The sequence below is a fragment of the Malaclemys terrapin genome, chromosome 10 (assembly GCF_027887155.1).
Source record: "Malaclemys terrapin pileata isolate rMalTer1 chromosome 10, rMalTer1.hap1, whole genome shotgun sequence".
NCBI lineage: Eukaryota > Metazoa > Chordata > Testudines > Emydidae > Malaclemys > Malaclemys terrapin.
The window spans coordinates 25,156,129-25,173,763 of record NC_071514.1 but is presented as its reverse complement, the minus strand read 5'-3'; the positions used below and the strand labels follow the sequence as shown (position 1 = coordinate 25,173,763).

Sequence of the window (17,635 nt, the reverse complement as noted above, 5' to 3'; positions counted from 1 at the left end):
GTTGGAGAGTGAGCCCATCGCAATGGTTCCTGTCCCATGGGGCTGGGCCCAGCTCTCCACTCAGGGTGTTTCAGCTTGGCACAAGGGGTCACACTGCCACTCATGCTTGGCCTGGCTGCCCCTGGATCATGACAGAGAGGCAGCTGGGGCAAACCTGAGTGGTGCTGTGTCCCTGCACATCTGGTCACAATGCTACTGGGTTTGCACAACCCCTGTTGGCTCTTTTGCTGCTTTGAGAGGATGTTAGTATGACAGATTAACATGTAAAATGTTTTTATTATGCATGCTTGATCGCAGCTTTTTCTTGGTGTTCTAATGCACTCCCTGCACTCTTGAATGATGGGGGAGACTTTGGTCAGTGGGAAGAAAGGGGTCATGGCCCCCTTAAGGGTCCTCCATCCCTGAGGATGGAGGGACAGGGTGATATCACCTGGGCTAAGGGCTGACTGGAAAAGGCTCAGGGAGGCCACTGGGCCTTTGTGCACCTGGGGAAGGTGAGATCTATAAACACGTGTTCCTCCAGCCAGAGCCCTCCTTCGCTGGAATTAGCACAGGTGTCATGAGCAGTTATTTGTTCCATAGGTGGCATGATTCCCTGATAAACTGGAGTAGGAAGGCAGTTTAGGGGAAAGCATCCTCTAAATAAGCTGAGGAATGGAGGTTGGGGCTCCTACTTTGTGGTACAGCTAGGAGCGAACCCTTTTTCTCTAGTTCCCTTAACAGTCATATGGGGAAGGGTGGTGGGGGTCCTGGTAATGGGATGGGACCAGGTTTGGAGTGGGGGTGGGCTGATGACATTTTTCAAACAGGTAGAAGCAATTAAGAAAGGAGTGATAACCTGCACTGTAATTTATTGTTAGTTCCTAGATGAGTTAATAGCATTGCAGCCTAAGTAAACCACATACTTGGCATCTTGTCTGTCTTTCTGCATGGTGTAAGGAGTTGGACTCACCCCTGTGGCGCCTCCTGCTGGTCATCTTCAGGAATTAGCTCATTTTCCAGCCAGGAGCACCCTCTGCAGGCCAGTGATCTGCCTTACCTCACTCTGGCCCCCCGTGTCCCTCCTTAACTGGGTTTCTGCCCCTCTGAAGGGTCTCTTCCCCCCCAGTAACCCCACCTCACCTCAGGTACTGCTACTGCCAGTCACCTTCTAGCCCCACTCCCTGGGGCAGACTGCAGTATATGCCACCCATCACAGGCAAGGTTGGGCTGGACCTGCTGCCTCTCTCTATAGCTGGGCTGCCCCTCTGCAGCTCCGGTACTGGTCTTAGGCCCTCAGCTAGGCCCACAGCCTAGGGGTTTTCCAGGCTGGAGCTCCCCAGCTCTGCTCCACTCCCAGTACCCTGCTCAGCTCCCTTGCAGCCAGACCCTTCTCTCTCTACAAGCAGAGAGAGACTGTCTGAGCTCCTGGCTCCCAGCCTTTATAGGGCCAGCTGGGCCCTGATTGGGGCGTGGCCCCAGTTGAGCCTGCTTCCCACTCAGCCTGGGCTGTTCTCCCAGCCCCCCAACCCTCTTCCTGGGCTGGTTTTAACTCTGTCAGGGCTGGAGCAGGTAGCCACCTGGCTACAGATGGCTATTCCTACCACAACTAGGCACATCTGGATCTTAGATGATAGAAGAATCGGGATCTCCATTTTCTGTCAGACCATGACATTGTTTTATTTCCTATAAGTCTTCTCTTGGAAGCCGTAAGGTTCCCCCATTTTTTAAGCTTTTGGAACTCTTAGATTTCCACCTTACAGGACTACATCTTGTGGCTATAGTCCTTATAGCCCAGGAAGACTGGAGACTATTTATGGTGGTGGGGTTGCGGTAGAATTATACAAGGCATTGCCTCCCACACCCATGTTTGAGAAAGTGGTCACCACAGCTTTCCTAGCCCATGTTTCAGAAGTGAAAGACCAGGATTGAGACACTAACTCAGGCTTCCTACATTACAAGACAGAGGATTTCCACAAAGTCACTCAACTGGTCTAATTTTCCTCTTCCTTCTGTCCTCCCATTCTCTAATTGCTCCCTCTTTTCCTGTTCTCCTTTCTCTCCCATCTTTTCTAAATCCACCAGCATAGTTTTGGTTCAGATACTTGGTGGAGCAGCTGTGCTGTCCATGTATTGAGAAAATCTTGCAGTAACATGTATCTAAAATGTGTTCCTTTTGAGCTAGCATCTTTAAATTTGTTACTCTAATACATTATGGACTGCTGAGTACAGGGAAAATTACTGTGAAGAAACCAGTCTTACAATATGTCAACCATTTGAGTGCCCTTTTAAGCTACAATCTTGAAGTAAGGTATGCATTTAATGTGTTCCACTGATAATGAGGGGCTTGTTGTGGGAAAAGCAAACTTGAGATTTGAAATGTATAGTAATATTAATACAAAAATATATATTTCCTTCTGTGATGTGGTCTTGGATACGAAGCCTCAGACTTGGGTATCTGAGATCACCAGTGTTGTTTATTGGATTTTAGCCAAGAAAATTGTCAAAGACATGCAAGTGCACTCCCTGCAAGTGCTGATGTTGATAGTCACCTTCACCCAAAAGATGACTGTTAGTTTTATATAATTGCATCTGAATGATCTGATGAGACAACACACATGTTTTATGATCTCATCAGAATCCTGAATAGCAATTGTTGCCATGTGGTCATGCATTGTTTGGTATACCAACACACTACACAGTGTAAAAAAGAAAATGTTTCCTTCCTGGCCACTCAAAGAGGAAAAAGATTAAGTGTAGAAGGAGAAGGTTTGAAGGAGACCACCAACTACATCCAAAAGACGTGGCATCAGAGAATAGGATCTCACTATTGACTAAAGTTTATTTGTCCAGGCCTATAAGGGCTTGTCTGTGCTGTGGAGTTAATCTGCAGCTTTTTGAGGTACATCAGGTAACTCATAATATCCAAGACAAAGTAATAGCATGCATATAGGTCATCTGCTGTCTTTCAGTTCTTATTGTGTGTTCGCATGGCAGCAGCTGGCTGTGTACTAAACACATGGTATTCTTGGTTGGACATCCTGGGATCTGTTGCTTTGCTGCTGAGTAGTGTGTATCCTGGGATTTTTCTCGCTGTTAATTGTGGGATATATAGCAGAAGCCACGTGGGTTCAAATTTTTTAAAATTCCATATTTCCATTGCCTCTGCTCCATTTTTCCTGTCTGGGTAGACTAGTGCCATTTTCGACTACTGCCAGCATGGACCTGACAATGCTCCATGTTTCTACTCTAGCAACTGCAAATATGTAGAGGCTGTTTGGGCTGTAGTTCACCTCTCAAAGCAGATGAATTTGGCTTTGACTCTGTCCACTGCACTGTCAAGCAGATGATGTGGTGATGGCAGCAGCTCCTCCACTGGCAGTTTCAGTGTGGGAGGAAGTGGGATGAGGACAAGGGAAAAAAGAAGAACTACTGATAGTAGAAGAGTGGATCTTGGAGCAGCTTCACACTGCAGTGCTATTTTGAGGTTTGGGAAACCAGCATAGATTAGTGGGAAAACATCATTCTGTGGATCTGGGATGACCAACAGTGTTGAGAGATTACAGGGTGGGGAAGGCAACCTTTTTAATGGGCTGAACTAACCCAGGAGTACGCAGCTGGTGATCCATACCTGTGGAGAAGTGGGTTGCCATTACCATGTGGAAGCTGACCACACCTGAATGTTACCACTCCATAGCCAACCAATTCATCTTCCATGGGAGTTATGGGTCCTCAGGTGGCTAATAAGGCCAATCCTTGAACCACAGATTCTATTACAATGAGGGCAGATGTTTTCAGGCTCAGCGGGAGGCTGTTGACCATGACTGGAAGCCAGTCTGTCCTTCCTCCTGTGCCTCTTGTCCTCTTCAGCTTGTTGGCGAGCAAGTTTAAAGTGCAGGGGACCATCATTTAGTACTTCACTCCATTTTAAGTGATCCTGGGCAAGTATCTCCCAAGTGTCAGTGTCAATATTACACTTTTTTAGGTTGTCCTCCAGCAAGTCCTTACAATGCTTCCGTTGTCCACCCACATTATGATGCCCTTCTTTCAGCTGAGAGAACAGGACCTGTTTTGGGAGGTGATGGTCTGGCATCCAGACAACGTGACCAGTCCAGCGGAATTGCTGACGGATGATCATTGCCTCGATACTGGTGGTCTTTGCCTCTTCCAGAACATTAATGTTGGTGCGCCTGTCTTCCCATTTGATCTTCAGAATCTTATGAAGGGAGCGTTGATGGGTGCCATTCAAGTACTTTCAAGTGGTGTCTATAGGTTGTCCAAGTTTTGGACCCAAACTACAGTGTTGGGAGAATAACGGCTTGATAAACAAGAAGCTTGGTGTCTGTTCGAATGTTATGATCTTCAAAAACCCTGTGCCGTAAACGAGAAAAAGCTACACTGGCACAGCTCAGGCAGTGTTGAATTTCTGCATCAATATCTGCCTTGGATGAAAGATGACTTCCAAGGTAGAGGAAATGATCGACATTCTCCAGTGCCACTCCATTGATTTTGATAGATGGGGCATGTAATACTTCATTTGGAGAGGGCTGATAGAGCACTTTAGTCTTCTCAATATTAAGAGTGAAGCCAAGACATGCGTAAGTATCGACAAACACATTCAATATAGTTTGAAGATCTTTCTCTGAGTGGGCAAAGATTGCGTTGTCAACAGCATACTGAAGTTCCACAATAGATGTTGTGAAGATCTTACTCTTGGCTTTCAGTCTGCTAAGCCTGAACAGCTTTCCGTCCATTCTGTAAAGGATTTCGACGCCATCTGTAAACTTCCCAGCAATTAGGTAAAGAATGATGGCAATAAAAACCGCAAACATGGTTGGAGCGATGATACAGCCCTGTTTGACTCCTGTTTGTACTCTGAAAGGTTCACTCTGAGAGCCATTGCTGCTCAGAACAGTCGCTTTCATGTTATCATGAAGCAATTTTAGGACATTGGATGTCCTGACAAATACATCAATCTTGGAAAGTACAATCCAGAGGGCACAGCGATTCATTGAATCAAAGGCTTTAGTTAGATCAATAAAAGCCATGTACAGTGGTTGGTTTTGCTCCCGACACTTTTCTTGCAGCTACCGTGCTGTCCACAGTTCCACAGCGTGGTCGGAAACCACTCTGTGACTCTGGTAAAATTTCTTCTGACGGGGCAGAAGGCGGATTGCAAGGATCCGCGCCATAACTTTGCCTCCAGTGGCTAGGAGGGAGGTACCACGATAATTTCCACTGTCCACCTTATCCCCTTTCTTGTAGAGGGTGACAATCAGGGCATCCCTGGGTATTTCCTCCTTTATCCAGATTTTAAGGATAAGCTGATAAAGCTGCCAAATTAGCTCTGGTCCACCGTCTTTAAAGATTTCAGCAGGAATCCCATCGAGACATGCTGCCTTGTTCTTCTTCTGCTTGGTGACATTGTGTACCTCATACAAATTGGGAGGGTCTCTGAGCTCATCCCTAAATGGTTGTTGAGGGATTTGCTCAAGGATTTCATCTGCAACCATAGAATTACGGTTAAGGAGATCTTCAAAATGTTCTTTCCAGCGAGAATTGATGGCTTTGTTGTCCTTCAGACATGTGGTTTCGTCCTTAGAGCGAAGAGGATTCATACCATGGCAAATTGGCCCATAAAGAGCCTTGGTAACACTAAAGAAACCACATGTATTGTGGATATCTGCGAGATGTTGGAGTTCTTGCGTTTTCCCAGTCCACCATTTGTTGTTGAGTTCTCTGGTTTTACGTTGGACTTCCGCCCTCGCCTTGGCATGGGCTTCTCTCTTTATATTTATGTCAATTTATGTCATTCTGCCAACCATGAAATGCCATTCTCTTCTTGTTGATGAGTTGCTCAATTTCTGCATCATTCTCATCAAACCAGTCCTGATGTTTTCTGGTGTGGTAGCCTATGGTTTCTTCACAGGCATTGATGATTACTGCTTTCAACTGGCTCCAATGTTCCTCAATTTCTTCTGGAAACTCTGATGGGAGCTTTTCTTCTAATACTGCTTGGAAGTGGTCATGCTTAATAGGGTCCTTCAAATCTTGAACCTTCAACTTGCGCCTAACCTGCTTCTTTTGCAGCCTCCATTTGGGAGCGATCTTAATTTTCATTGTGGATTAAATAAGGTGATGATCAGTCCAACAGTCATCAGCACTTGTTATTGCTCTTGTGAGAAGTACGTCACTACGATTTCGGGCACGAACTATGACATAGTTGAGGAGATGGCAGTGCTTTGACTGTGGGTGTCTCCAAGATGTTTTGAACTTTTCCTTTTGTCAGAAAAGACTGTAAGTTAATGTTCAGCACACTTGGTCAGGAACAGAATTTCATTTGAATTGCTTTTGCCAATTCCTTCTTTCCCGATTGTTCCTTTCCACAGGTCTGAGTCTTGTCCAACACGTGCATTGAAATCCCCCAGAAGGATGACCTTGTCTTTTGTAGGGGTCTCCGATAAAATGGTTTCCAACTGAGAATAAAAATCTTCCTTTACATTCTCATCGGCATCCAGTGTTGGTGCATAAGCGCTCACAATAGTTGCCTGTTGATTTTTGGTGAGCCTCAATTGGAGTGTCATAAACCGCTCATTGATGCCAGCTGGTACGTCAGAGAGGTACCTTACGAGCTTGTTCTTTATAGCAAAGCCCACTCCATGCAATCAGGATTCATCTATAGATTTTCCCTTCCAGAAGTAGGTGTACCCTCCTTTCTCCTCCCTCAGCTGTCCTTCATCAGCTCTTCTAGTTTCAGACTAAGCAGCAATATTGATGTTAAACCGACTCAATTCCCAAGCAATAATGGCTGTACATGGCTCTGGTCGGTCGTATTTGAGTTGTCCGTCAGGGTACGTACGTTCCAAATTTGAAAGTTTCTTACGTTTTCGACCGCTGAGGTGGTGATCCTGTTGGATGCGGCTATCCAGCCAGGAAAAACAGAGGCAAGACTATATTTAGGGTACCTTTTCTAACCCCCCTCCCATATGGGGTGAGCAGAGTAGACCCTAAAAAGGACTGCTCAGTCGTGGGTGCAGCTGCGGAGATGCTCGACCCAATCCTCTCCATGGATTACCACCTTGTAGTAGTGGAGAGGCTTATGTGTCTCAATGACGAGAGCGATGCTGTCTGGAGTTATGTACTCCCTTAGGGCTACCCATGGCAGAACGGTCAAGGGCGAGGTTCCAGACAAAGCGTGGTCCAAGAAGTCCCTAACAGCAGCGCAGACGGAGGATAACTGTACAATGGAGGTGAAACTGTTGTGTAATGTTACAACGGCTGTGAAGGTGGATGAAGGCTGCAGCAGATAAAGGATCTCCAATCGTCATGGTGTCCATGCCATTGGTTTCAAATCCTCTATCTGTCAAGGATAGTGTGGTGACTGTTGTGCACCAGTCATAGAATCATAGATTATTAGGGTTGGAAGGGACCTCAGGAGGTCATCTAGTCCAACCCCCTGCTCAAAGCAGGACCAACTAAATCCCCAAATCCCTAAATGGCCCCCTCAAGGATTGAACTCTCAACCCTGGGTTTAGCAGGCCAATGCTCAAACCACTGAACTATCCTTCCCCACACACTTTAAAAAAAGTCCCTCACAGGCATCTTCCAGTTTTTGGGAAGATAACATTTGCATAACTCAAAAGTCCAGTGGCAATCAGCGAGTGGCGACAGGAACAGGACAGTGAAATCCGGAAGATCCTAATTACAGGCCATCCACAGCCTCAGAAACCACCCTGACATTATCATCAAAGAGGCTGATAAAGGAGGTGCTGTTGTCATCATGAACAGGTCTGACTACCAGAAGGAGGCTGCCAGACAACTCTCCAATACCAAATTCTACAGGCCGCTTTCCTCAGATCCCACTGAGGAATACACTAAGAAACTGCACCATCTACTCAGGACACTCCCTACACCAACACAGGAACAAATCAACATACCCTTAGAGCCCCGACCGGGATTATTCTATCTACTACCTAAGATCCACAAACCTGGAAATCCTGGACGCCCCATCATCTCGGGCATTGGCACTCTCACTGAAGGACTGTCTGGATATGTGGACTCCCTACTCAGACCCTACGCCACCAGCACTCCCAGCTATCTCCGTGACACCACAGATTTCCTGAGAAAACTACAATGCATTGGTGACCTCCCAGAAAACACCATCCTAGCCACCATGGATGTAGAGGCTCTCTACACAAACATCCCACATACAGATGGAATACAAGCTGTCAGGAACAGTATCCCTGATGATGACACAGCACAACTTATTGCTGAGCTCTGTGACTTTATCCTCACGCACAATTATTTCAAATTTGGTGACCATATATACCTCCAGACCAGTGGCACCGCTATGGGCACCCGCATGGCCCCACAATATGCCAACATTTTTATGGCTGACCTGGAACAACGCTTCCTCAGCTCTCGTCCACTCATGCCCCTTCTCTACCTACGCTATATTGATGACATGTTCATCATCTGGACCCATGGGAAGGAGACCCTGGAAGAATTCCACCATGCTTTCAACAGCTTCCACCCCACCATCGACCTCAGCCTGGACCAATCTACACGGGAGGTCCACTTCCTGGACACCACCGTACAAATAAGCGATGGCCACATTAACACCACCCTATACCGAAAACCCACCGACCGCTACGCCTACCTTCATGCCTCCAGCTTCCACCCCAGTCACACCACACGATCCATCGTCTACAGCCAAGCACTGAGGTACAATCGCATCTGCTCCAACCCCTCAGACAGAGACCAACACCTACAAGATCTTCACCAAGCATTCTCAAAACTACGATACCCACACAAGGAAATAAAGAAACAAATCAACAGAGCCAGACGTGTACCCAGAAGCCTCCTGCTACAAGACAGACCCAGAAGAGAAATCAACAGAACTCCACTGGCCATCACCTACAGTCCTCAGCTTAAACCTCTCCAACGCATCATCAGTGATCTACAACCCATCCTGGACAATGATCCCTCACTTTCACAGACCTTGGGAGGCAGGCCAGTCCTCGCCCACAGACAACCTGCCAACCTTAAGCATATTCTCACCAGCAACCACGCACCGCACCATAACAACTCTGACTCAGGAACCAACCCATGCAACAAACCTCAATGCCAACTCTGCCCACATATCTACACCAGCAACACCATCACTGGACCTAACCAGATCAGCTACAACATCACCGGCTCATTCACCTGCACGTCCACCAATGTTATATATGCCATCATATGCCAGCAATGCCCCTCTGCTATGTACATTGGCCAAACTGGACAGTCACTACGCAAGAGGATAAATGGACACAAGTCAGATATCAGGAATGGCAATATACAAAAACCTGTAGGAGAACACTTCAACCTCCCTGGCCACACAATAGCAGATGTAAAGGTAGCCATCTTACAGCAAAAAAACTTCAGGAGCAGACTCCAAAGAGAAACTGCTGAGCTCCAGTTCATTTGCAAATTTGACACCATCAGATCAGGATTAAACAAAGACTGTGAATGGCTATCCAACTACAGAAACAGTTTCTCCTCCCTTGGTGTTCACACCTCAACTGCTAGCAGAGCACCTCACCCTCCCTGATTGAACTAACCTCGTTATCTCCACACTGATATATACCTGCCTCTGGAGATTTCCATTACTTGCATCTGAAGAAGTGAGGTTCTTACCCACGAAAGCTTATGCTCCCAGTACTTCTGTTAGTCTCAAAGATGCCACAGGACCCTCTGTTGCTTTTTACAGATTCAGACTAACACGGCTACCCCTCTGATAATTACAGACCGACACACAGGCAGTGGGTATGTGATACAGTCGTCTTGCTTGAGGATTGATTATGGACATTAACGTTGTGGAGATCCTAGGAGATCCGGCTTATCCTCTGCTTCTCTGGTTAAAGAAGCCATCCATAGGCTGTTTGGACAGAAAGAAGGAACTGTTTACCACCTCAGTAATTGCAGAATGACAGTCAAGCGTGCATTTGGCCATTTGAAAGGAAGATGGTTCTGTTTGTGGAATAGGTTGAGAGTAGGAAAAACCCACAGTGGGTTATTGTTAATATTCCAGAGAGACTATGATAGCATTTTTTTTTATATGCATTTCTGACTTTCCTTCCCTGAGATTCTTCACAGTCTTGGGGGAATCTCAGAGATGGTAAAACTGTTCATTCTTTTTCTTGTATTGTTCAGCATTCTGGTTGTGGTCCCTCACAGTCATCTGCTTAACTATGTCCACAAAAAGATCTTTATTCCGGTGGCTGACCACAAGAACTTCCTGTCTCCCCACATGGTGATGAGATCCAGGGTCTCAGCATGGCTCCAAGCAGCTGCACAAATCATGTTGTAGGCAGGGCCAGCTCCAGCTTTTTTGCCGCCCCAAGCGGCGTAGAGAAAAAAAAAAAGCCACGATCGGCGGCACTTCGGCGGCTGCTCTACCATGTCGCTTCATTCTTCAGCAGCAATTCGGCGACCGGTCCTTTCCTCCAAGAGGGACTGAGGGACCTGCTGCCGAAGACTCAGACATGCCGCCCCCCTTCCATGGCCCTTCCAAGCACCAGCTTGTTGCGCTGGTGGCTGGAGCCGGCCCTGGTTGTAGGCTCCTTGAATAATAGTGCACCAATCAAATCCAATGGCCAAAATCTGCCCCCCTGCCAGTTTTTAAATGGGTGGAGACATCCAGTCACCTTCACACCAGAGCAAGGAAGTGCACAGAGTTAAACAGGTCAGTGATGGTTACCCGCAAAACAGTGAGATAGCCATTAGAGGCCTGACAAAGTAATGCACAGCAGCATTATGTGCACATGAACAGTAAACCGAACTAACTCAATTTGGAGCAAATTTACTTCACTTTGAAAGAGGATTCTAGATCTCGCAATAAATGCGGAGTTAGTTCACTGTAATGAATGGGGGTTGTGTGTTCTTAGGTTTTTTCAAACCAGACTAGTGACTTAATCCGATTTAAACTCTCCCATGTAGACAAGCACTTAGATCCGATCTGGTAGCCTTCTTGTACCTGACCCCAAAGCACATTCATTTTAATGAGTCTCTTTCTATTGATTTTAGTGGATTTTTTTAATAAGGCCTCTAGGTAATCCAAATATGTTAGCCAAGGACTGGCTGGTAGCTTTCTGGATCTATATGGAAAGCATGAATGTACTTCGCGTTAGGTAAATTTCTTTTCTTTAAAATGGACCAAAATTTAATTATTTTGGTTTTTCAGTATTCTAAATTGATATCTGAATTGTTAATTGTTAAGAATTCTTAATCTATTAGCAGTGATCAGGTCTGAGTGTTACCATATCTCTGTAGAAACCCTAAACATTTTAGCATAATTTAATGAGAAAATGGAATATTATAAAATTGCTAATAAATTTGGCGGTGACTGCAGGGATTGAACAAATGTAACTATTAAGAAACCCAATAGGGAGCCAGATTAGGTAATTTCCCCCCCCCTGTAAATTCCTAGCTACAGCTAAGCATATGGAGTAATGTTGACATTTATCTTTGAAAAGAGTTCTGTTTCATGTTTAGTTCATATCTTCTAAATATGGTTAAATATATAGAAAGGGATAAAGGCAACAGGGTCAGTAATAAGTAAAGTAAATGTGTTTAAATGAGATACTACTTTTGCACTCTCATCAGGAATATTTTGAACTGGCAAAATTTCTGATAAACAGTGCGTATTTATGAACCAAAGTATTATGACTCTCTTTTCTTGTGTTATCAATTTAATCATCACTCTGTAGAAGTTTTATTCAACCTTGGCATCCCATAAACTTACTCTTCCATTCTGTTGGATGGCTAATACAGCGTGATTCAATAGTTTTCCGATTACTTGGAGTTTTTTTAAGAAGTGATAAATGTATACATTGTTTATAAAGTTTGAAGCACTTTATCTTTTTTAAGTAGATTAGATCTTTCTAAAAATGAAGAACTTGTAACAGTTTTCATTTTAGTCTTTTGGGTGGTGCTTAGAAACTTATTATTTTAACAACGAAGAAAACAGGATCTTATTGGTAAATGGGAATAAACAAACATCAATTGCAACCATACATGTACTTTTCTGAAAATCATTCCTTAACCCCTCTCTTATAGCAGCAATTATAAGTTCACAGTTTATTGTAACTAAATTCCACCTTTAAATTGTTTTGTTCTCATCAATCTACTTTCTATACCCACATCACAGTCCCCACTTCTTTCGAGTTATTAGGGATTTCTTACTTAGTGGAAGTAATTGAAGAATGATTGTACCCTGTTTTTGAGGGTTGGGGTGGAAGTAACTCCAATAGACCTTACTTTCTAAAACAGTGGTTCTCAAACTAGGGCTGCCGCTTGTTCAGGGAAAGCCCCTGGTGGCGCGGGCCGAGGGACGTACTGGCCGCCGCTTCCCGCAGCCCCCATTTGCCTGGAGTGGCGAACCGCGGCCACTGGGAGCTGCGATCGGCCGAACCTGCGGACGCGGCAGGTAAACAAACCGGCCCGGCCTGCCAGGGGCTCTCCCTGAACAAGCGGCGGCCCTAATTTGAGAACCACTGTTCTAAAAGATTCCAAGTTTGTTTCCTTGGAGCATGCTGGACTTCAAACACTGGGGATTCATATGAGCAGTCATCTCAGAGAAGCATAGTTGCTATGACAAGTAATGGTTTTAATTAGATTTCATTATAGTTGCTTGGTGTCTTAAGCACTCAGCATTACCTTTAATCTTTAATTGTTTGTCTATTTTTAGCAAATATTCTTGGGATATATTATGTAATTGCACTTTGTTTTTTCATCACATTTTGAGCATTTTAGATGGATAAAAGGGGTGTGTAGCCATGAGGGCCGAAAACACTGCCCATGGTCTTGATATAGAAAGTCCATATACTCTCGATTTACTTAACTTTACAAGAATATAGTTTTAAATACTGAAATACAAAAGTATACCTTTTTCTTCAAAACAGACCTGCTCTTTTTATTCCAGTTTATTCCAATTCTGTAAATTGTAAAGTATTATATCCTAACCTGGATAAATTTTTAATTGTTATTTTTAGAAAAAAATTACAATAACGATATATGTTGCATGCTAACATGATTTACTTTCACTTGCAGCTACTTTGAAAATGTCTGAAAATTCCAGTGACAGTGATTCATCTGGTGGCTGGACTGTCATAAATCATGAGGTACTTAGTCTCAATTAATATTAACAAACATGGTTAACTTAAGTCACATTTGTTTTCCAGTTTACATTATTCTATGTAGTCCATTGCACCTTTTCCCTTCTGTATTTAGTGAATTTCCCATTTGTGTGGATATTTCACACAGATGTAGAGGAGAAAGAAACATTTTTTTTAAAATTGGAAAATATGATTGCAAAGCTATAGAATTTGGCAGAGGGGTTGGTACAGCATCTGATACAGCCTTTAACTTTTAAAACAATGACAGCAACAACAAAAAAACAACACAACTGAACAAAAAGCTGATTAGATTTCAAGTTGATGTCCCTTTAAGAAATTCGTAGCGTTTTGGTCACATTTTCTCTTTGGTGCATTTCCCCCCAAAACATTAACGTTGTATGTCATCTGCACTTTTGTTTACCATTGCCAGCATATTTCTACTCCTCTCCCTAAACCTAATGTGGGAAGTGGACAGTGCAGTGGTTCCTCCAAGGTCTATATTACTACCACCAAGCAGCCTGAACCTTGCCTCATCAACAATGGCTTTTGACCACACCTCCAGCCTTGGGTTCCTTTCCTCATTCTGTGCAAAACCATGGCAAGAGGCCAAAAATCCAGTGGAGAACAAGGTGGTGGTAAAGGGCCTTTGAGTCAACCAGTATCTTTTATGTTACTATTTACAAGGGTTTAGTCAGATGCTCCTCTTTATGGGGAGTTGCTAATTAGTCCTCTGTATTTTGGCATTCCAGATATACTGGGTAAGAGTTGATTCAGCTCCACTGGAGGTTTATCAGCGTGCTCGTGTAGACAGGGTTCTGGTACCTACTGCTGGTTTTAACCATTGCATTGTCTAACCCTCTTCAGAACATATCTAGATGACATGATGGAAAAAACTTTAGCGGCCTCTGACACTCTTTCTGCACCAACACTTTCTGTATTGCTACTATTAGACGAGCTGAATCAGTGGTAGCATAACCCATTAGTCAGTGTGTGTTATGCATCCCCATCTGTGCCCAGTCCACAGAGCATCTGAGTCATCTGTTACAGCCCCCAGGTACAACTGTTGTCATCACAATAGCAATGGTGGGAAATTTGAGGGGAAAAAAGGCTGTTATAGGTAAATACTATGTGTTCTGATATGGGATTCAAAGAAGCAATAACTTTATGGGACAAAAAGTTCATGTCAAAAAGCAGACCCAGGGTTCTGGTTCTCAATGGTAATTCCTTGGCTACTTCTGTCTTCATCTGCAGGGTTTGAAAAATCTACTTGCCCACAGTGAATAAGAATATTTCACAAGTTAATAGCGTCAACTTCTGCAGAATTTAAGCTTTCCTTTAAAAATGAATCAGATCCCTAGCTTGTCTGGTTGCTATGGTAACCTTCCAAAGATGAATTGAGCATAAACGAATACAATGAGTTGTTCCAAATTCTGCTAAGAAAGAGCTCCAATGTTGTCATTGTTCTGTGATGTTCAGAAATTAAACCGTATTTTCTCTGTGGTTTAAAATTACTGTATATACTCGTTCATAAGCCGAATTTTTTTAGTAAAAAAGGGAAGCACCAGAGAAGGGGGTCGGCTTATGAATGGGTATAGAGAGGGAGAGGTGGGACACAGCCCCTCCCCCCAACAGAGGGAGCAAGGAGAGGCAGCACAGCCAGCAGAGCCAGAAGGGAAGAGGCGGGGCCAGAGTCTCTCTGCTTCTGGCCTCGCTGCTCTCCCCCCAGCCTCCGAAGCAGCTGCAGCTCTGGGGCTGGCAGGCTGCAGCCGTGCCGCTAGGCCTGGCCCCCAGAGCAGGTTGTGGCCGCGCTGCCTGCCTGGCCTGCTGGAGCCCGCTGTGGCCGTGTCGCCCAGCCCAGTCCGCTGGAACATGCTGCAGCCGTGCCGCCCGGTCTGGCCCGCCGGAGCAGGCTGCGGCCGCACTGCCCAGCCTGCTGGAGCAGCTCCAGCCAGGCCAGAGACATCCTTCCCTCGACCTCCCCAGATAAGGTGGGAAGGGATGGGATGGGAAGAGTGTGGGGCTCCCAGACTAGGGGTGGAGTCATGTGGGGAGTGGTCACAGGGGTTACTCCCCTGACCCCCAGCTTCTCCCCCCCCCCAAATTTCCCCACCAGTTGCTGTCCCGGCCGGTTAAGCAGCTGACGCACCGGGACACTTTGTTTACTTAGGTTTACCTCTGTGCCTGTGGATGCTCAAGGTAAACCAACCATCTCGGCCCACCAGCAGCTTATCCTGATGGCCCGGGAGCCAGAGTTTGCTGATCCCTGAATTATAGGGTTGGTTTACGAACGGGTCATAAAAATTTTCCATTTTTACTTATCCATCTTGGTGGGGGGATCGGCTTCTAAACGAACCGGCTTATGATAGAGTATATACTAGTTCATTATATTCCCGTATACACCACCTAGCAAAAACAAGGCTCTCCTGGGCAATGGTTAAAAGCTGGGGGGCTAATATTTCATTAGTGTCGGGAACAACCAGGTAAATAGATTCATGCCTAAGAAGGAGCTACAAGGTAGGTAGTCTAAAGGTCAGACAGTCCTTGACAGGCTATTCTGTGAGAAAGCAGAATAAGAGGATTAGTACAGTAGAATAAAATGGAATAGATGAAGAGGAAACGACCCAGGGAAGACTTATCTAGGAAAAGCCGCCCCACTACATAGCACTCCATATGACCCTGGTATACCCAGTTGGAAGCAGAGGGCTGAGTACAGTGGTGGACTCTCTTCTTAGCAGACAAATAGGCATTCACCAATTGAACTTATGAGTATTGGACATAAAAAAAAAAAAGTAATAGAATGATCTAGAATACCTAAGTTCAGATTTCTTATACTCAGTATCAAAATGCACCACCAAAAATTAACAGAGGGTCCTGTGGCACCTTTGAGACTAACAGAAGTATTGGGAGCATAAGCTTTCGTGGGTAAGAACCTCACTTCTTCAGATGCAAGTAATGGAAATCTCCAGAGGCAGGTATAAATCAGTGTGGAGATAACGAGGTTAGTTCAATCAGGGAGGGTGAGGTGCTCTGCTAGCAGTGTGAATGGCTATCCAACTACAGAAGCAGTTTCTCCTCCCTTGGTGTTCACACCTCAGTTGCTAGCAGAGCACCTCACCCTCCCTGATTGAACTAACCTCATTATCTCCACACTGATTTATACCTGCCTCTGGAGATTTCCATTACTTGCATCTGAAGAAGTGAGGTTCTTACCCACGAAAGCTTATGCTCCCAATACTTCTGTTAGTCTCAAAGGTGCCACAGGACCCTCTGTTGCTTTTTACAGATTCAGACTAACACGGCTACCCCTCTGATACTTGACACCAAAAATTAATAATTTTTTAAAATTTAAAAATTAAGTAAGATGTGGATGTGTCTACTATAGACCACCAAATCAGGAAGAGGAGGTGGATGATGTGTTTCTAGAAAAAACAGAAATATCCCCAAAACTGGTAGTAATGGGGAACTTCAGCTACTCAGACATCTGTTGGAAAAGTAATATGGCAAAATACATCATTTCCAATAAGTTCCTGGAATGTACTGGGAACAACTCAGTGTTCCAGAAAGTGGAGGTCAGGCTGTTTTAGACTTGATTCTAGCCAACCAGGATGAATTGGTAGCGAATTTGAAGGTGGAAGGCAATTTGGGTGAAAGTGATCATGAAATACGATAGATTTCATGATTCCAAGGTAAGGAGGGAATGAGAGCAGCAGAATAAGGACAACGGATTTCAAAAAAGCAGACTTTTAACAAAGGTCCCAGGGGAAGAAAATCTAAGGGAAAAAGGAGTGCTGGCAGTTTTTCAAGGAGACAGTATTAAAGCACAACTGCAAACTGTAGGAAGAATAGTAAGATGTAAATATGTCTCCATCAGGAGCTCTTTTAATGACCTGAAAAGCAAAAAGGAATCTTACAAAAAGTGGAAATATGGACAGATTGCTAACAAGGAGTACAAAAGAATAGCATGAGCATGTAGGAACAAAATCAGAAATGCTAAGACCCAAAATGAGTTACTCCTAGCAAGGGACATAAAAGGCAATAAGAGGGAGGTTCTTTAAATACCTTAGTAGCAAGAGAAAGACGAAGGAAAGTGTAGGTCCTCTACTTGTGGGGAAGGAGAGCTAATAACTGATGACATCAAGAAAGCCGAGGTGTTCAGTGCCTATTTTGCTTCAGTCTTCACTAAGATGGTTTGTGGTGACCAGATACTGAACAAGAAATATGAACAACTGGGAAGGAATGCAAGCCAAAGTAGAGAAAGAACAGGTTAAAGAATATTTAGATAGGGAAGGGGCTCTATATCTGGTTGAACAGAAGGATGCAGCATAAGCCCCTCACAGCAGGAAACAGAGCTTTTGTGCAAGGGTGACATGAATCATGCTTGCCCCAGGCAGAAGCAAAGTAGAATGGCAGCAAGTGCAGGTGTTTCCCGTGGTGAAGATCTCTCCTTGGCTGCGGGTGAGTCCTAGCGGAGTATAGTGGTTGGTAGCCTGATGGAGCTC

The 17,635-nt window shown here is 44.8% G+C and overlaps 1 protein-coding gene across 4 annotated transcripts in view; it reads left to right on the top strand.

Moving 5' to 3' along the window:
- CCPG1 (cell cycle progression 1) overlaps positions 1-17,635 on the top strand; it is a 57,880-nt gene that overhangs the window by 10,558 nt on the left and 29,687 nt on the right. For all 4 annotated transcript variants that reach the window (XM_054043027.1, XM_054043026.1, XM_054043024.1 and 1 more), the window contains exon 2: positions 13,072-13,142. In XM_054043027.1, the coding sequence (XP_053899002.1) occupies positions 13,083-13,142 (60 nt within the window). In that variant the 5' untranslated portion in view covers positions 13,072-13,082. The remainder of the gene's footprint in view (positions 1-13,071; positions 13,143-17,635) is intronic.